Source organism: Tyto alba, unplaced genomic scaffold (genome assembly GCF_018691265.1).
Source record: "Tyto alba isolate M040663 unplaced genomic scaffold, T.alba_DEE_v4.0 Super-Scaffold_6, whole genome shotgun sequence".
Lineage (NCBI taxonomy): Eukaryota > Metazoa > Chordata > Aves > Strigiformes > Tytonidae > Tyto > Tyto alba.
This window is the reverse complement of record NW_024881327.1, coordinates 27,667,541-27,688,425: the sequence shown is the minus strand read 5'-3', so window position 1 is coordinate 27,688,425 and position 20,885 is coordinate 27,667,541. Positions and strand designations below refer to the sequence as shown.

General features: G+C 42.7%; 1 protein-coding gene across 4 annotated transcripts in view; it reads right to left on the bottom strand.

Moving 5' to 3' along the window:
* Positions 1 to 4,662, bottom strand: part of GABRA4 (gamma-aminobutyric acid type A receptor subunit alpha4) — a 74,273-nt gene extending 69,611 nt beyond the window's left edge. For all 4 annotated transcript variants that reach the window (XM_042807979.1, XM_042807980.1, XM_042807978.1 and 1 more), the window contains exons 1-2: positions 4,351 to 4,662; positions 4,110 to 4,228 (exon numbers count right to left, since the gene is read on the bottom strand). In XM_042807979.1, the coding sequence (XP_042663913.1) occupies positions 4,110 to 4,228; positions 4,351 to 4,433 (202 nt within the window). In that variant the 5' untranslated portion in view covers positions 4,434 to 4,662. The remainder of the gene's footprint in view (positions 1 to 4,109; positions 4,229 to 4,350) is intronic.
* Between the last annotated feature and the right edge of the window lie 16,223 nt (positions 4,663 to 20,885).

Here is a 20,885-nt window from a genome sequence, read left to right as displayed (position 1 = left end):
ACAAATAAACAGAACTCCGGAGGAGAGTGAGCTCCAGCTTTCACCGACTGATGGGCAACCACACCACAACGAGCCAGCCACACGCTGTGGGTGACTGGCTCAGCTTGTTTAGAGCTACTGTCAGTGGGTTTTGCAGTCCACATCAGAGCCTTGGGCAGGAGGCAAGTCACACACCACCTTCTTTCTTTGGTCTGGCCATACAGTTGGCCATCAAAAGGAAGACGCCAGAGATGAGATGTTCTCTAAAAGTCACAATTCATTAAAATTAGCAGATACCTGGCAGCACACACTGATGCTGCCCTCACTAGCTTCAGTCCCTCCATTCCTTCTTACTTCCCTAAGTGCAGGCTTAAGTGTGATGAGTTACTGTATCATGAAAGTTCCAAATACACTATTACTTTTTTTAGAGTTACAATCCAATAGGGGTTTGAATTGGATCTTGCAGGCCCTCATGTCAAGAGTTTCTCAGGTAAAGTCTGAGACCATGCGAGTGTTTAAAATGACAAATCAGACCCAGGCCTTTTACTTCAAGCGAATAACACTCCTTTTAAGAAGTCTCTGGACTTTTACCATCATTTTGAAACTAATCACCAGTAGAAAGGTTACAAGGGAATTTTCAGAGAAAATCCAGCTTTTGCAGCTTTCAATAGTTCTCCTTTGTGTCATATACAAAATTCTGAAAAGCCAGTAAAAACTAGAGTCAGGGTAAAACTAGAAATACTTTTGCTTCGAAGTTTTACAGCTGAATCAAAATAGCACTGTGGTAACACTTCCAAGTTTTCCAGCAGATAATGCTTTTAATTAATCACACTACAAGTGCCTTAGGTAAACAACCTGTTCTTATAGAGTGGTTTTGACCAGGAAACCCACGTGCATTACAAATTGCTTTCTGAAATTCAAGATAATAATATAATGGAGCATACAGTGTAGGGAATGGAATTCACTTAAATTCCACCACACTATTTTCAAACACCATACAGCATTACTTTACTCACTACTCCCTAAATTATCTTCCCTTTACTGAAATTCAAAACTCTCGTGCATTTAAAGTTTTCTTAACAGCACTTGGGTTTTGTTGTTTGTGTTTTTTTTTTTTTTCTTTCCCTACACGAAACTGCCCATTCTGCTTTGTTTCATTACATTTCTACGTGAAATCTCTTTGCTTCTCTCTTGCTTCTTTAGATTCCCTCCCCCCCAAACTTAATGGAAATTTTCACTTCAATGGTCTTTAATAACCTTTTTCATAAACCCTTCCGGTTTTGTTTATTACACTACAAAACCTCACAGTGTTTAGTAACAGACAGCAACTTTTTAATTTTTTAAATCCATTTAATAAAGTTAGTTTGTAATGCAAGGTGTCAATCCAACAACATGGGTAACTTTGTTCTTCTCTTGAACCTCAATATAGCCATGCTCCTGCATAAGAAGTACCAAGACAAACTGTGTTGAGGTTCAAAACCCTCCTGAGAGACCGTTTCCACACTTGTAAGCATGCTCAGGCAATTTAACTTTTCCTCCATAACTACCAAAAATTGTGATAATTAATGACAGCATCTATAATTTGGATCCAGTTTTAGGAAATCTCCAAAATCTAATGTTTTCTACTTTGCTCTGCATGCTAAAAATCTTCATGAATTGTTATTTGTGGCAACTCTGGAAGAAGCCAGCAAAATCCAAAATTTGGCTACCTCTCCAAGTCTGATTTTAAACATAATTTGCACCAGAATTAGAAAGGGTTTCATTAATTTGAAGTTCAAAATCAGCATCAGTCAGACCTCGATGCGGCCTTTTGTTCTTAAAATAAAACCTTCATTTCATTTCGAGCCACGTGAAAACTAGATGGTGAATCAGCTTCAAGAATAAAACCAAAATAAATATTCTGCTGTTCATCAGAAAGTGATGTAGTTTTAACATTACCAAAACACACTATGCTTTTCATCTCTAAATATTCCCATCCCCTCTGACATTTTGTTTGCTGTGCTACAAAACTAGCGAGTGACCCGCTTTTAAGGTGCAAGTCCCAGTGGTCATAAAGATTTATCACAAAAAATAAAAAAAAATAAAATACAGGGGGTACTTGGTTTGTATAGTGTATATTTTAATAATTAATCCTCAGTTATTACTCTGAGTTATGACTAAAAGTCAAATCTGCTCAATTGCAGAAATGTCTTTCTTCGGTTGGGTTTGGTTTGTTTTTTTTAAAAGTTTTTCTTGTCAAATCAGGCGAAGATAACTTTTGCTGTAAGGAGATAGCAAGGCAGGCATCATTTAAAGAAACAAAGGATCTTTTTCCCCGTGCTTTACTTAGAAGTTCAAAACTCAAAGATGAGTGAGTGGTTTAAATGTTATAAGGAAAGAAGAACCAAGAAAACACCCAGTCTGTTAAGTATTCACCCAGAGGTGTTTTCCCCAGGCTGAAATCTGAGAGTTTTTTCCTCCCTCTATCATTTACTTCAATATTGCCATTCTAAACATTCAGGGAGATACAATGAACTTTTCCTCCTTGATAGCATTTTGCTGAAAGTCTGCAACACTTACTGAGGAAAAAGATCTATTCTTGCAAAATATCCTGCAAAGGACAACTGTATTAAAATAAAAATCAACATAAACTGTATGTCATATTACATATTTAGTAGTTGTTTAATTTTGGAAATCTGATAATGCTCATAAAGCATCTTTGCTAGATGACTAATTAGTTGGCATTCAACCTAAAATGATGCCAAACATAGCACATCTCTTGTACGCGTGCAGAAGTGTCTGTAACCTCTCCGCAGAGACGAAACTGCAAAAGGCTACTGGTTCCCAATGATTCCTCTGGGTGCTAATAAATTTAGCTTCCTTCTCACTTGACATATAAGCTAACTTACAGAAGGCCTCATTTATTCTATGTGCTCAAAATAATAAAGGAGTGATCAATGGTGCCAAGCGTTGTCTTTTAACAATCATGATCATGAATGTGAGCCCTGTATATGGCATGTGGGGAATGTGTTGGCATACATGTCAGTGTAGATGGATCACGTGTTTGAAGAAGGTACTTTCAGAGGAGGAAGAAAGTATTTCGCAACACAAACCTACGCAAGAATCTCATTCAATCCTGTATAGGAAGCAGCCTATAAAATGCTCGTTACAGCTCTGTGCGTCATAAGAAGGGCTGTAGCATTTATTCTAAAATCTCGGTTTTGGTTTGGTTTTTTGTTGGTTTTTTTGTTTTTTTTTTTTTTTTTTTACTTTCAAATCTGTATTTTTAAAATCTTTTTTCCAGATTATAAAATGAACTTTTATTTCATCTGGGTCCTAATGATTTTTGGTTCCAAGCCCCTGCACGGTAACATCAAAACCAATAAAGAACAGCAAGACTGCCTGCTTCTTCAGCAGCACAAAACTGCATCTTAACAGCCTGAGGCAGAAAAGGGGCACAAAAACCTCACCCGTGAAGGCAATTTCGAAACTCCTCGAATCTCCCAATTCCTATACAGCAATTAGGTCCACTACTTCTAAATCAAAGCTGGAGCACCTGTGGTAAAGAACTGGTGTGCCCAGGCACCTAAGCTCTGTTTTTCCCTAACGAGTGGAACAGAACCCACCAAATCTCTGACCCCTTAGGCTGCTAAACGTAGGCTTGTTTCTACCAGGACCCGAGCTGTGGCATTTAGGGGTCAAAAACTGCCAAAACCCAGAAGAATCTGCATGTTAGACATGTCCCTCCGTCCTCATCAAGCCAACGCACACCGGCTTTAGGGTTTTTTGTTTTTTTTTTTTTTTCCCCAGCGAAACAGCAGCAGCCCGAGCGCAGGGTGTGGGCAGAGCAACGAAGCGGGGGCTGAGCCCGGGCCCGCCCCGGCGGGGCCCCCGCGGCCGGGGCTGCTCAGCAACACCCCCCCCCCCCCCCCCCCCCCCCCCCCCCGGGCCCGCGGGGCCAGGAGCAGCCTCGCTGCTGGCCCTTCCCGCCCCGGAGGGCTCGGACCCCTCGGTGGGGAGAGGGGACACGCACACACACACACACACACGCGCGTTTTCAGTCGCTAACGGGTCGGTACAAGCGGCGAGCGCTGCGCCCCCCGCTCCTGCCCGGCGGCCCCCCCACCTGCCCCCCCACGCCGCCACCGTACCCCCGAATCCCGGTCGCAGCCGGTTGTCATAGCCATCCAGGAGGCTGTTCAGGATGCTGGTGAAATTCTCTGGCCACAATTTCTCCTCTTTTTTGCTCTGCCCCGGCGGCCCGGTGAGACTACGAGGCAAAGAGGGAACGAACGGGTGAGCGGAGCCGCCGGGAGCCCGCGGGGGCAGCGGCACCGGGACCGGCCGCCCGGGCACCCCCCCGCCCCGGCCACCGCCACCGGGGGTACTCACCACGTCGCCAGGCACAGGCAGTGCAGGAGGGCGATGGAGAGACCCGAGGACATGGCGATGGCTGGCTCCTTGACAGAAACCATCTTTGCATGCCATACTTCACGCCTGGGCACGTTAAACGCCTTGTCCGGGGCGGGGAAGGTGGACGCGGGGCCCGGGAAGGGGGGGGGGGGGGGGGTAGGGGGGGTGCGGCGGAGGCAGCCCCCGGCGGCTCTACATGCGCGGCGCCCCGGTTGCCAGGCGGGCGGAGGCGAGCCGAGTTTCCCCGCACCGTTAACTCTCTCGGGGCAACAGGCGCCGGTACCCGACGCTTTCCCCCCCCCACCCTCCGCCACCACCACCACCCCCCCCCTCGGCTCCCACCTCCGCCCCGCCCCGCCCGCGGCCCCGCGCTCCGCCCCGCTCTCCGCTCCCGGCCGCCCCGTGGCCCCCGCCGGGCCGGGGGACCCGCCCGTTGTTGCCCGCCGGGCGGGGTGCGGGGAGGTGCGACGGGGGGGGGGGGGCCCTGGGGGGCGTCGCGGAGGTGTCCGCGGCAGCGAAGTCTTCCTTCGTCCCGATCATCTCCGCTTCCCAAGGGGGGAACAAAACCAAGAGCGGAGGGGGGGGGGGGGGGGGCGGTGGGGGTGGGGGAGAGAAGCGGGAAGGGGAAGGGTTGGGGGAGCGATTGATTCCCCAGCGAGGAGGGTTTAGGAGCAGGAGGGTCCCTCCGCTCCGGTGTACGAGGAACGGAGGGAAGAGGAGAGGAAAGAGAGCACTGACTTCAAGGTTAAACGGAGCGCACCCGAAACGGATGGGTGTGAGTGGGTTACCCCGGGTTTCTACAAGCAAAAATGCCAGAATGAGGGAATGGTTTCACTTTTTTTTTTGTTTGTTTGTTTCCTTTTTCCTTTCCATTCCTATAATTAGGAAACAGGATTTGGTGACCCAAATAATTTCCATTATGCAAGGTCCAAGGGATTCTGCAACAATTAGAGTAAAATCCACTCAGAAGTGTTGCTAGTCTGTCACAGGCTACTGGGATGGCTGGGCGGAGAGAGGAAGAGAAGGGGGGAAGAAAGAGAAAGGGGGGGGGTGTCCCCAACACAATAGGTGTTGGCAATAAACGACTTGTTCTTCTTGTTCTTCCGATCGAGTGTGCTGCGGGGACGATTGTTTAGGTTTGGAAATCAGTGTGCATGTCAATTTTAATGAGGATGGGGAAGTTCATCGTGCAGGAGCACTTAGAGCAGGTATTGTAATTGACGCCGAGACTACAGTACTATCAATGCCAACATAAAAAGGCTTCATTCATTACTTGCTACAGTTTCTCCAAGTACTGAAATTCCCGATTATCTTCAAAAGTACTGTACACTTGAAATCTTCCTGATTGTACTTCAGAGCTCGTTCCAGCTAGGGTGCCCTTTGCCGATTCCTTTGAAAAACAATTAAAGTTGTGCTTGAAATCCATTTAGCTTGCCAATGCTGTTAATCTTTCAGAAAACTTTGTCTAGGCAGTCAGTTCTGCTTCCAAGTTTAAAAACCCTATTTAGGCCTCTGCAGATTACTAGCCCGCTTCCTGAGATTTTGACAAGATCCTCATCTCCCGACTGCCTCACAGGATCCCGATCTGACTGCCTTGCTGGAACGACAAACACTCTGCCCAAACCTCACAGAGAGGGCAGCCTACCTACGGACAGCACGCACACTCCACTCAGTATTTACAAGCCTGGACAGCGCAGACGGTAGGATGGCACGCCAAGGTCACTCCAGCTCCTGTGATGAGGCTCTGGGAGCAGCCCGTTTAACTCCACACGCAGGTGAAAACCAGCACGCCAGCAAGAGTCCACTGCCCCTGGCTTCATTAGCAATCTGATCAGGAATGATGGAAGGATGGATCAGCAGCTCTTCCGGAGTCTAATTTCACCACATCAGATAAGTTTGCCTGGGTTAATCAGCCACTTTTGATCTTCTACGAAGCGATGTAATTTGTTTTTCTGCACCAGTCTTCTGCTATAGCATGGACTATACTTCGAACTGGCCTCCAATAGAGCCTCTAGTTTTTCTGTCCGTTGCAAGAAAAAGTAATCCCTTTTTGCAGAACATTGAAAATATTTCTGAGGTTATCTGATCTAGGGATATCTCAGAAAAATTTTGCTGGCAGAAGCAAGAAAAGAAGAACTAAAGCAAGGTCAATAGATGGTAATTGAGAACTGGGAAGAATCCTGCTGGCTAGTCACAGACACAGAGCAAACTGCAGCTCTACAGCACTGCCACTTCTAGCAGCTGACGTGGAAGAAAGCCAACAACACCCTGGCAGAGCCAGGGACACCTTTGGGTTTAGATTGATTTACTACCTTCTGCATATGTGTAGACACCTGTGTGAAATGAAATAGTAAAGTCAAGTGGTATTCACCAGTAATGATCTCCCCACATGAATGTCCTGAGAAATGTCATCACTCAACCCCCTCTCAAATCCATGCCTGGAGTCATAAGGAGCACAGATGCCATAGGCCCAGTAGTTCTGCTACAGGTAGAAATCAAAGAAACTCACTCAGTTATCTCCCTTGCAGCAATTTTAGAGACTTAGCTGGTCTTTGAATGATTCCCAGGTTCTTTAGAACAAAGAATAATATTATTGATACCTTTTGCCTCTTTAGTACAGGTACTTCAGTAAAGGTAACATCAGGTTGAAAGATTTGTGGATGTGCCATGTCAGGGCACCAGGCAAGAAGTACTCATGGCTTTTAAGAAGATGCTTATGTTGTATTTTCTAAGAAAAGATAGATATAGTGCCCATGTGTCACACCCTCCCTGCCACAAGTTTTATTGGTGTAGGATCCAGGTGCCATCTGGGTGCATTTACTCCCTAAAAGTGTTAAAACTACATGAGAAATCACTTTCTCTAAACCTAGAAAATTAATTTTAACACTTCAACACTTCTAAAATTTATCACTGGTTAATATCTCCCTTAGATCTAGCAATGACTATCAAGAGCTCAGTAAGATTGATACCAAACCCAGAGATTGTTGTCCTTGATATATGAAAAACTCTCCCATTTGTATATTGCCTTGGCTAATTTCAACATTTTTTAATTACATTTTAAGAGATATTCTAGATTCTTTTGTAGCATAGACAAATACAGAAACTCCCAGGGTGCTTATTTGTCACCAGCAGATGTATGCTGATTTTAAAAATACTGCTTCAAGTGGTCTTTGCTCACTTCAAAGAATTTCTGGGTTTATCATCTCTCTAAAAGAACTTGATGACTCCAAGAAGAATTTAGTGGTCACAGGCCGGATTGATGCTCCCTAAAAATGTTTGCTGAATTCAGCATTTTCTCAGCTTCTCCAGCTTTTACCACCAATTTTTCCAAGATTTCTCAGAAGAAATCTCACCCATCATGGACTATTGTAAGAAGGGGACTATTTTTGCCCAGCTCCATATGCTCAGAAAGCACTTGAAGATCTTAAACAGATTTTTTTTTTTTTTTTTTTTTTACTGCCCCTATGTTGATGTATCCTCCTAATGATATTTGATGAAGCACACATTCTGGCCATGCCTCAAAAGCAGTTTTATCCAAAGCTATGGATCTTCAAGTATAGCTTGATCATTTTTTATTTATCACAACACACAGAAGAGCAAAAAAGTTTTTCATCACTCTTCTCATTTCTACTTTATCATCAGATTAAGTGGAAAGAAAAAGGAAGTTAGTACTTTTCTTGTGGAAGGCATTATCTAATCTTTCAGCTTGTTTTTGTTTTATTTTGTTTTTTGTAAACTATAGGCTCCACCAACAGTACAGGTTATATAGGTAAATTACAGCTTACATCCTTTTCCCTAGAAGGTTTTGTTATTCAGCTGATTTTGACTTGATTTAGTTCTGGAATCAAATCCATAAATACAGCCAAGCTTATATGGAAAAGACTGGGAAAACCTTTAATGCCCAACTATATATTGTATAGCTAGAAGCCTCTAACACTTAGAAAAGAGGAGATAAAACTAGGGTCACTGCCAAGCACCCAAATGTTTCTTTATCTGAATAGCTAATTCATTGAATTCTTGGACTTCTTACAGTTTCTGCCCATATCTATGGAGTTTCTTACAGTCTTGATCAAACAGCTTGTCTTCACATACATCCTTTTTAAAGGTCAGGGGCTGAATTTCCATTCTTTGGAAAACGTATACCCCAATCCCATTTTTGGTAGGTGGCCAAGAGAAGATATGGATACCTTCTCTGTATACAGCTACCTAGAGGGTCTTTCACTCTCCTCCTTGCACCTCCTCAATGGTGCAAGGGGTCTTTCACACCCCTCCTCTCCTGCATCCACACACATTAAAGAGATCATGGGAACCTACAGAAAACCCACCTGTCCTTGGCTTTGTCAAGACTTTGATCTGGAGCTCAGGAGAAGCCTGAACTATCTATTCAGGGAAGAGTTTTCCATCAGTGGGGATGCCAGGATACTGTGGGCCTTAACTGCGCCTCTAGCGACGTGTTTATGTTTAAGGAGTCTGGATTTTGGGTCTATTGATTGCAATTTAAGTTCTGCTCCGGGAGCAGTAAGATAGATGCTTAAGCTCTTTCTGGCTCATCTTCCAGACCAGTTTTCCCTGCCTGCTGTAGTTCTTGTAGTTTTCTTCCCAGCTTCTTATTTCAGAATCTGATCACAAAGTTGTTAGCTCCAGTTTTAAAAGGATCCCATTGCATTCGTTGTAGAAAATGTGTTAGCAGATGCACTTCCTTCTCTCAAGAACTTACAGTCTAGATAGATAAGATTAAGTTAGGGTGGGACACAAGAAAGTACTATTATTTCTGTTTTGCTGGGAACTGAGACGCAAAAAGCCTAAATGGCAATGCAATACCATAACACCATGTAAGAAACTTGCAGCAGAACAGGAGATTAATTCCAGTGTGTGGCATCCCAGGTCAGTTCTCCGATCACCACCCCAGCTGTCCTTTCAAAGCACAGCATAAGCTCTGTCTAAAACTGAACCTTCAGCCAGCCCACCTTTGCTTCACTTCCATGGCCAGAACTCCTACAAAACTGCAGGAACTGATGCCGACATGCATTTAGCCATGTATTTTTTCCTCTGACATATGGTATTTACAAGACTGTTCTATAGTACCATGGATATTTTAACACACATGTCCTGGATTGCTTGGAATAAGTCTAGAAAATCCTTTGAGTACAAAATATATATATATATGTGTGTGTGTGTGTGTGTGTGTGTGTTTATACATACACATATATATTTATATATTGCTATTACTGATTGCAATAGGATTTATGTGGATTCTTCTAGCGATTGACACATGGATGTTTAAGGAGGTGAACTGTGAGCTTCGTATTTAAGGGGACCTCTGCTCTACACACTGCAATGGAAATGTGTTTGTGGAAGCACTCACTGAAGGAACTGACAGTTCGAGGCAAAAAGCATTCTCAGCAAGAAATCATTAGAGAATTCCTATGCTTCCACCTCTCATTTCTTGATAACCCTACTGCTTCCCCAGCGCACACACTTACATAATTGGGCACGTCCTTGACCCGCATCACATCAGCAGCAGGAGCCTAGAGATGCAGGGGCCATCATGGCAGGTCACAGTCACCTCCTCAGTGGCGGAGCAGGGAATAAAGCAGATCTGCTTTGTGCCTCTAAAATGAGCATCCCCAGACAAATATGATAAGGGGAATGGAGATTTTTCTAAAAGTAGTACGAGGTTATCTCTGTTGCATTGAGGTGAACAACATGGCAGCCAAGGTTGTGGGGAGGAATCGGGGAAGCCACAGCAAACCTACTGCTTCTTTCAGAGGTGGCAGGCAGCGTGGAGAGAGGGGCAGGGGGCTGAGGCAGGGGCAGCTTGTGGGAGCTGCCGTGGCTCAGAAGGAGAAGGGAGGAAGGCTGGGTGTTCCCACCTGTGGTCTCCTTCAGGTTCCCGCTTTCAGGCAGCGCCTCCTGCTCTGCTACCTAGCTTAAACGCAGCTGCATCCCGCTGCTGGTCCCTGCTCCCAGAGGGAACAAGAGAGCAGAAGCAGCAACAAACTGCTTCCCTGGGAGGCTTCATGTTCCCAGTCATTACATGTCTATTAATCCCAGAAGTATAGGAGTCATGGGCAGATGCCCAGGGAATGCATTAAATATGCCATGGGAGCCATAGGTCTGGCTTCTGACTCTCACTGAAGCCACTGGTGTTGGCTCTAGTGATTTTCTCCCTGCCTTCATGGTGCTTGGCTCGCTCAGGTCTCTCAACGGCAGGAGGAGCCTTGCTTTTCTTTAAAAAGAGAGAGGGAGAGTTGCAGAGTGTCTAGATTGTACAATGGGGGAGAAAAACCTGAAAAACTGACCTAGGTGTTTTACAAGGTACTGCGTGAAGAACCCAAATTCCTGCAGGCAGATAAGTAAAACTAGGACTTCTGAATCTCATGACCCCTGTGAGACTGACTTCTAATTCTTAAAAGTCTGGGGCTAGCAGTACAGATGAGGCTCTGTTTATGCTGCTCTTCCCTCTTGTTGCTGTGCTGGGGGCAGGGGGGGTTGGTGAGCTGTGCTCAGAGCCACCTCTGCACTGACAATGACGTTCAGTTAAGAAGAGATACTTCGCTTTGCTTTGGTTCACTTCCCATCACTGATCTCTTTGCTGATGTCAAGCACACACATTAACAGAGAAACCCTCCTTTCTACCTTGGAAGAAATACATCTTTTATGTCATGACATTTTAAGAAATGTTATGGCTCCAAAAGGAGCAAGGCATACAGTCACCTAAAAGTGTTCTGCATCTACCTTCTTAGAAGGGATTGCTTGTGTAGTTGCACACTAGCTATACTCAAAACCTTCCTTACAATGATAACATCTCTTTACTAAATAATAATATCAGCATTCACGTTAAGTAGAAAATATTCCCTTTAAGATGTTTTAGTGTAAAAACAAACAGAACAATTTTTTATGCAAATAGAGCTGCCAAGCAGAATTTTGCAGTGGCCCAGGGGTCTGTAAACAGCTGAGCAAATTGACGTTTAGAGCTGTACTTGTAAACTCTGTTTGCAAAGGCAAAATTTGCCATTATGGTAATACACTTAATCTACAGAAGACACACAACCAGTCTGCTCTTCGTTACCATCTGGTGGTTGTTGCATGGAGTGGCATTACTCACATCTCAAAAAGTTGCTGAGGGTAATTTTCATCATCAGAAAGAAAAGAGCACTGTAGCAGCAGTGGACAGCACGAGGAGACTAGTTTTGTCTTACAGGCATTGATACAGAAGCATTGGGCCCAGAAAACACTGACAAAATGAGTGGGTGGAAAAGAGAAAATTAAGAAGCACCTGGTGGTACTTTAGCATTTCATCAAGTAATTTAAGGCATACCTGAATATCATTTGCAAGGAGCTGAGAACTGCTTGTGAAACGTAGTGCACTCTTCCCTCCCACTAACAGCAACGGCAGCTGAGACCATTTGGCAAGATAAGGTATCTTGCTAACCACTTTTAATAGCTGGTTCCCAGATCGCCTGCACTACTTACTCAGAGAGGTATCTTACAAATGGTGTTCTAGAGGGGCCCTGTGTTCTCAGTGGTAAGTAAGAGGAAGGTAATCCCATTCTACAGCTCTGTGGGGAGCTAGCTCTCCTCTCGTGCAGTTGGTGCTCTGTGCTGTATAGACTCTTTCCCTTCCCACACAAAGGTTTCATCAAAAGGAAACTGTGCAGTGTGATGCAGCTTGGACTTTTGGAAGTCAGTGGTCCAGTCTCCTGCTCAAGGCACAGCCAACCTCAAAGTTAGATCAGGTAGCTCAGGGCCTCTGATGAGATCCTCATGCTTTTCAATCTTCTTGGAATATTTCTTATCCTTGGAGGATTTCTTATGAAGGAAGGGTATTCTGCTCTTATACTGAGTGAAGGAAGTGCTCTAACAAAGTACAATAGCCTTTTGCTTTTACCTAAGTGTATGGATCAACAGATAATTGATATACAGTGACAAGTCCACTCTAAGTATTTTGCCACAGTAGAAATATAACCTCTTGGCCCCAGTCACAGAGTGTGCTAGTCTGGATACACCATGGGGTTGATACAGTGCAGCTGCAGCACCTCTTGTTTAATGCACTAGATTGAATTTTTCATGAATAGCATGAAATTAAATAAAATAAATTCATTATTGTAATTATAAAATTCACAAAGCATAATACACTTAAAACAGTTTTATGGCCCAGTTGCATTTTACCTTTAAAGAAGATGCACTCTTCAGTTCCTTTCCCAGCTCTGCTACTGATTTCTGTGACCTTGGATAAGTCATTTAGCCCAAATGTTCTCCACAAGTGTAGCTAGTACTAAGTGCATAAATGTATATGAAGGCTTTTATATGTAAGAGTGACCCAGATCTTGTGGAGGCTGACACCCCAAATCTACATTTAAATTTTTGATCTCCAGACCTCTGTGTCTGAATTTCCAATTCTGTACATTTTAGAGGAGACTTACATATGTTGCAGGGATATTTGAAGGTATTAATTAGTTCAAATGCACGCAGTGGCTTAAAAATTTGAAGTATATAAAGTATTACTATCAAATAGGTCAGTGTTTAGCCAATACTCATGTCCTTGTTAGTTTAGACATTTTGTCAACTTTGTGTCTCATTTTGGTGCTTAATAAATAATCAGCTCTCTAAATATTTCTCTGCTGGACACAGGCATCAGAGTACATGAAATTAACACTATCTGAGAAATAAACGCTTCTTAGCCAATACACTGTCTACATGAACAGGCCTCCACAGTCACCTGTCACCTCCCTGACCTTTTAGCCCACTTAGACATGAGAAATTAAGGACTTCCACTGCTGCTGATGAAAATGAGTGGGTGGAAAACCCAGGAGACGAAAAGGAAGCTGAATATTTTACAGAGACAAATACACAATTCCAGGAGGCAGACTTCACAAGATGAACGGTTTTAACAGGATGGATGAGGTCTGCACTCGCAAGCGCTCTTTCTTATCTCATGGAAAACCATCTGTGTCTTCCCTGTCTTATTACTCCAGAGCAATACATGCTCTTTTCCCTGCTGTATGGTTCAGTTTCCAGCCCAAGAAGATGAAGTACAAATCTACTCTGACTTATGTATGACTTAGACACCAGGGTCATCTAGGTTCTGTTCCAAAACTCACTGAAGTAAACTAAAAACCTGCCACTCAACCTGGGGATTCTGGATCAGAGCCAGAGAGCATTTTTCACTCTGAGTTCCTCATTTACTATGGTGTTGGGCTTTTCTCTGTATTTATAACACTTTGTTTTCTTATAGCCTTGTTGTTTTTATCCTATTATACAAATGTTCTAACTCCTCGGTTCCCTATCTGACAGGCAGGTGATATTTTGCCTTCATCAAAGGGGGCGGACAGGAATTTGGCTTGGCTGCCACTCCTGTGGCCAGCCCCTCAGACTAGTCTAACACCGAGACAATACTGAAACACATTTTTCAGATCTTCTGAAATTAAAACCTTGATAATGTTCAGAAGCTGAAGTAAAATTTAAGCCTTAATGTGTTAAGTGAAGGAAGAGAAACCCTCTGAACCAAGGAAGAAGTCACTTAAGGAGACAATTGACAAGACAAAGGAAGACACAGCAGAGAGGTTAAGAATATGAGAAGTTAGCTCATGGGAAAGATCCAAAAATCATCCCTTGCAGTAGGAAGAGATGAGAGGGAAATGCTTTCAAATTATAAAATTAACTATATTATTAGTATTTCTTCTTTTGGCCTCTTCTACCCTTCTTTCAATCTCTTTCACTTCTGTCCAGAGATGGTATTAGAAAATACCTGAAGCAAATATCGGCGACATCACACAAATGCTTGCTTGCTGCTCCCCTACCCCTTATCTCACCTTTTACTGCTTCCTGAGTGTTCAAGTTCTGCTGATTGCACTAAAAGAGGAGACGCGATGGTTTTGCCCTCTAAGCTGAGCTTGGAGGCAGTCACAAACAGTTCGGTCCTTTCCAAAATGCATGAACAGTGAACAAACCAATATCCCCTGTTGTTCAACTATCCCCACTGCAAGGCTCTTCTCAGAGCAGTTATCCCTGCGAGAGCCCCTGTGCCCACCACTGCAGTGGGAAGAGATACCAACAGGGGCTAAAACAACAGTAGCATCCCAGTTTTTTGATCAGGCTGAGGAACCTCTATCTCACATCTTTACCAATTCTCCTTCTTTGTGTTCATTTTATTTTTTATTCCAATTCTTATCTTTGCACTTATTTTAGCCTTTATTTTAGGATTCTTTTTCAACTAGCTAAAAACAGCACAAATGAAAGGGCGTAATCTATTTCTCAGTTTATGGACCACTTCCAGTGACTGCTGCCAGCCCACACAACATATATAAATCATGGATTTTAGACCTGCACCCCTGCATCAGTTAAAGTGATAAGTAAAATTACTTGTTGTCTTACACCTCCCTGTTCCCAACGTGATTTCCAGCTGAAGAGATTCACATGTGCTGTTTATTTCAGCAAGCAAAAAGCATCTATCTCGCTCATCAAATGTGCTCCTGAGACAAGAAAGGAGTGTGCAAGCAGCTGTTGTGTAGGACTATTGCATTTGTTAAAATCATGCCCACTTCGTTGTCTCCCAGCGTAGGTATGACTATACATGACGATACATATCTAATGCTGTCATCTTCATGGCTGTAAATCTACTCAACAGAATTCCAGAGGAATTTGCCATCAGCAAGCCTCCTGTAAGTTTTCAGTCTGGCAGCTTTTATTGCTATATTTTGCTGGGTTTTTTAATACTCACTTTTAAATGTGAGAGGTGAAATATTTTGTAATCAGATGCTTGAAATATAATGCAAATTTTCCTTTGTGTCACCTTTGTCCTTGGAGGCAGTAGACAACCTTAGTAGGAAGTGGAAATACCAAATGCCTACCTTTCATGAGGCAGGTGCAACAGCCAGAGGATAAAGAACCATTTCTATTTGCGGTGACCATTCTTGGCTCTGTTCTAGCTTTTACTCTTTAAGGTCTTACCATATACAGGCACAACCTCTTAAAAAACAAGTACCATACAACCTCAACCAAAATTTCTGGGTTTGTTCTTTGCTGAACTTGGCTATTTGAGGAGTATGTGATTTGAAGGCTGCGTCTCCAATGCATTAAGGATACTTTCTGGTAGATCTGATTTTAAAACTGGAAGCACCAGCCAATGGAAAAGGCCTGTGTTCAGCACAAGTTTTTACCCCAAATCAGACTTAAATCAAAACCCCAAAACTTTTCATGTAAAACTAGTTTTGAGGAAGAACTAGTTACGACCTTCAGTCTCCCCTGCCATGTAACATAGCAAATAAGCAGGAGCTACTGGAGATTAACAAAGGAACTGGGACTACAGTTTCCATGGAAGAACTGCAAACCATAAGTAGAGGCAGAAGGCAATGCTACCACCCCTTAGAATAACAAGATCACAAAATACTTCAGGTTGGAAGGGGAAGTTATCTAGTCTGCCTCCTGCTTAACTGCACAGCCAAATTCAGCTCCTGCTCTGAGCTGCACCAACCTCAAAGATAGATCGGGTTGCTCAGAGCTTTGAAAGGAGTATCTTTTAATTCTAAATTTCTTGAGAGTAAATAATGCAGAAATCTATCTTTTCTCAAAGAAAAGTTCATTTTGATTATTGTCTTTCTTCTTCCTGAAGAAGGAATGCTTTGATCAACACACTTATGTGAAAATATCCCTGGAAAAGTTGCTTGTGTGACTGAATTTAGCCTTTCTGTCTCTTTATTGCTAGAAGCAAACAAGCTAGGCTCTTATTTACGTGACTCACAGATTCATAAGCATACATAGCAAGTGCATCACATCACTGAAATGGGACAAAGAGACACATTGCATTCTAGTGGCTCAGTGTGGTAAAATACTTCTTTCTGAGTATGAGAATACTACTCGTATTTCTCTACTTATTATTTTTAAAAGGGCTTATTTAACCTGACAATTTAAATAGGGTTTTGCAGTGAGCTGCTGCAGAAAACAATGAAAAGGAAAAACTGGAGAAAATGGACTCCATTTATCAGAAAAATAATTTCTGGGCCATTCCAGTAACAGTGCTTCATTTATTATACCAAAAAAAAAACTCCAAAACCCCCATACAAATAAAGACAGGACCAGCCCTATAAAGCATAGAAGCAAAGGTCTCAATCCTACAAAGAGATACACAATTTGCCATGGTATGCATCAGCCTGTTAAAATCAAGGGAGCTGCTGGCAATGGAAAGGTATATGTGTGCTCAATTTCTACAGGTTAATACATCTGGTATTAACTCTTTCTGTCCTGCTTCTGACATCTCACCAGCACTGACAAACCTCAGTTGTTAGGAACTGTATAAAAGGAAGTTCCTGAAATACCTTTTAACAAGAATCTTAACAATATCACACTTCATATGTCTCTGTTCTTTAAATAGCTCCTTAAAACCTGCCTCTGCAGTGCTGTCTACAACTGCCTGCCTTTTTCCAGCAACACTTAAGACTACTGGCTCCTTGTAGTTAATATGCCCACTGAGGCCACTAAATTATACAAATGCATACAGACTACCTGCTGCCTTCACCTTCTTCATGTCTTTCTCAACAGTTGTTGAGTGTCTTCCTAACTTGTTCTGGATGGTTTGTTCTCTGAAGCTGGGATTGTCTTTTTTGATAATCTCTACAGCATCTGGCACAAAGACCTTAATCTTTAGCTTTTACTACTTCTCTTGAGCTTGCATCAGAGGGAGAAGCAGCTTGTGAGTGGGAGAAGGAGCTTGTGGGATGAAGGACTCAGAAGGTCAGCACAATTGCTTCCCGCAGGTAGTGAGGAGGGGGGGCAAAAGAAATGTACTGCTGAGGGGGTTCTGTCATTAGGCATGTAGTGCTGGACTTGCACGCCTCGAGAGGAAGCAAATTCTGTCATGTTAAGAAAGGATGTTGGATGAGCAGTGTAGACACAAGGCTGGGAGATATAAAAAGGGATTTCAAATGAGTGTTACAGATGTTTATCTGACATGATTAAAGACTCACTAAATTACTCTGGCTATGGATCTTACAGGGCAAAAAAGAATCCTATAGCTCTTATTATATATTCTCTTCTCACTTTGATTATTAAAGGTGAATAAGTTCAATTAACAGTTTTGATATTTACTAATAATGCTTCCGAAGCACTGTCCTAAGTGTTCTACAGGCTCTTAAAATAAAGTAGAACCTGCACTAAGAAGATCTTCATTGACCTTTACAGCATATAAAAAGAGGGATAAAAATGGGGCACAAAGAGGGCATGAGTTTTGAGTTCTACCTTTATTTCCTGAGGGAAGGGCGAGGGTGTGGAGGCTTACTGAGAGACCTGAAGGAAAGAGAAATGACTGGGAGGGTGAGGTGCTCTCCTCAGTGCAGGGCAGCATCACGCTGTCTACAGATCCCAAGATAAAGCACAACTTCAGTGTGCCACTCCGCAGCTCTTCTCAATTGCTTGCGCAGCTTTCCCACTACACTGAAAGCCCCAAAGCACACTAGAAGTATCTCCAGCTTGCTGTTTTCTGCCATCTGAGAAGGCTGCTCACAAGCTGTGTTTGACTCAAGGGATTGCTGTAAGTATACAATGACAATAGCATTATCACTAAGCAGATGAAATATGTGATGTACTTTGTTACCTGTCCCTTTTCTCTAAGTATAAATATTAATAGGATTTGTTTATTACCTGCAAAGGTAGTCATTTCACAGTTCCTAGGTTTCATTTCATAGTTTTTAAATGCAACCATTTAGCTTAATTTTTAGAAATTTGAAAATTTGATCTAAAATTTTAAATATATCTTATCAGTATACTTACTGCAAAATGTCACCTGCTCAGCGCCAAGTAAGAAAAAACGTATACCCATCCTAATTCTCATTTTTCTTTTAGCTGGGGTGTATGCAATATGAAAAGCCACACAGCCAAGCAACCAGTTTGGCACAAATGTCTTACAATGAATAATCCAAAGATCTTGAGCTCGGTTTCCCATTCTGTCTTCTGTGCATGCTTTTACACTGTAATGCAATTTTACTAATTAATGATGCTGCTTTCATACTTATCACCAGTCCTGCTTCTGGCCTGTGGCTGGTGTAGCTAGTCCCACAACAGTTCTCCCCACTGACTGGAAAACTGAAAGTCCAGTTGGACACTTAAGATTATGAGTATCCTGGGTCTGCAAGTCCCTATTTCCAATTACTCAAACCAGTCAATATTACATTACAATATTAGCATTTTCAGTCATCAAAGTGCACAGGGTGAGGCACACAGCTCTCCTTCTCTGTTTCAAGCAGAATCACAAAGACATACCTTCCCTCATTCTACATTTAAGAAGGCACAAAGTATCACTAGAGAGATTATATAGTCAACACTTCTGCAATTTTTTTTTTCCCCTTGTTTCATTAAAAGTTGTGGTCTTCCTTCCTACAGATCTTATCCAGTGGGAAACAGGAAAAATTTACCTTTTGTTTAGTGATCTTGGATTTTTAATTAGCCAACATTGTCTAAGCAGGACGTTATCTTTGTACTGTGTGCGCTTTCTGTTTCCAAAGGAAAATGAGCATTGCAAAAAAGATCTTTAATAAACTGGAAACATTTATTTGTGTAAGAAAAAATGTTCCCTCCTGAAAGTTTATGCATAATGACGATGAAAAATGAACATGCAACTGGCCCAGGATGGTTTTATGAATTGTGCTTTGCAACTACATTATTTGTCTTGCTTCTAGTAAGCATTCAATATGCCTCAGAACATGAAAAAAAAAAAAAAAAAGTCATGGCTACTATGTTAGAACTAGTGTCTTTCAAATGTTGCAATTTATTAGTGTTTATATATGCTTAATCAAGATGAAACTATTCCCCACTCAAAAGGTCTGCCTTCACTAACACAGCCCAAAAAATATTTTTTTAAAACCTTATTTACAAGATGTCTATCTGTCTATCTCATAGACCCTATCAATACTAAACCCAGCACAGAAATGAGTGGAAGATGCATGTGGCATTATCATTAGCAATGGTTTAAAGAAAATAGATTATTGAACAACAAATATGAGAAAATAAGCATAAGACCATAAGAGCAGAAATTGAAGCCACCACAGAGGTCTGCTTTTCTTTAAAAATATTGCAAACTAGCAGCAAAAGCCTCCAGATTAACCTCCTAGGTTTTTAGGCACTAAGCAGCCTGATTACCATAAGTGCAAAGCAGCATATCTATTTATGTGCCTAAATTCTGGGAAAATTCTCAGCAAATTCCAGGATGCCTACAAGCCACGCTGGGTACCCATCAGGTTTCACTCGGCATCAGAGAGTGAGAAAACCTCACTGGAGTGGATGGAAAGACACACTGATGTATTTTGAATCAAATTTATTGACTGCAGAAGCTGCAGTTTGAACCACATTTGTAAATCAGACCAACAGTTGTCTCACCACCTGTAAAACTTTTAGAATATGTTTGTGAACAATAGTGATAATATCTGGGCTTTGAAAGTTAGCCTCTTTGCCATGGTCACTCATTTTGGATATCACCTGATTTTTCTAAAAGGAGTTGTTAAAGAGCTGCCAAAGGCAAGAATTATGTCGCAAAGAGTATTTTAATCAAAATTACAACAAGGTTCTTCCACGTTGGTGGCCTGGAAAAGCATGCTACATTTTCCTAGAAACAGATCTTATGCAAAGAAAGCAGAACTTCAAGTTCTTGAACTTCAGATGGAACTATTGATGATTTCAGTTGTGGGAGAGTGGAAGTCCTGCTGTTAATGATTTATCCTTATCAGGTCCCAGATACGTTCCCATCACCCACCTCATGGGGCAAAAAAGGATCCCGCTCACCACCCCTGCTGTGGCAGTGTAATGCCATGTAGTTTCTCCTCTGTGTGGTTATTAAAATTACCATATAAACCTCTCTGTTGCAGAGCCCCAGCTACTGAGGAATCTTTGCAGTATTGTCTCCACACAGCAGGGTATTTGCAGTTTTTTCAAGACCACTGTTTAGAGCCCAGATGTCCCCAGTGATCAAGCTGGACAAAACGGATTTGAATTTCCATAGCGTGCCACTTTGGGGAAACAGTCAACAGCTCAGTAATCTTATTTGTGGGATGCTCAGTGGAGGAAGCTCAACGCTGGTGTGCAGAAGCCAGGACAACACAGCTGTGAGAGCTCTCAGAGGAACCAGCTTGCTGAGGAGAACATCTTCACCCTCCCTGAAAGTACACTCGTTGGGCTGAGGCATCCCCAGCGGCAGGAGACCTTCAGGGCAGGCTTAGCTCATGCCTTTTCCAACCAGATGCACCTAAAACATTTCAACCACAACTGGGCATTTACTCAGGACTACAGCTAGCCCGAACTAAAGCTGCCCTGAAATGTATAGGGAATTAAGAATTTATGGAGAATAAACCCCCCGCATTTATGCCTTAAGATGCATTTTGGCAAGCCATAGAGAGCAGTGGTCTCCCTTTCATACAGGCGTATCTGACCTTCATATGGCTCATGGCAAAGCTAAAATTATCTGCAGGATATAATGCTGCACACCGTCAAGAAGTAAAAGGGACTGTATAGTCCTATGGAAAACACTA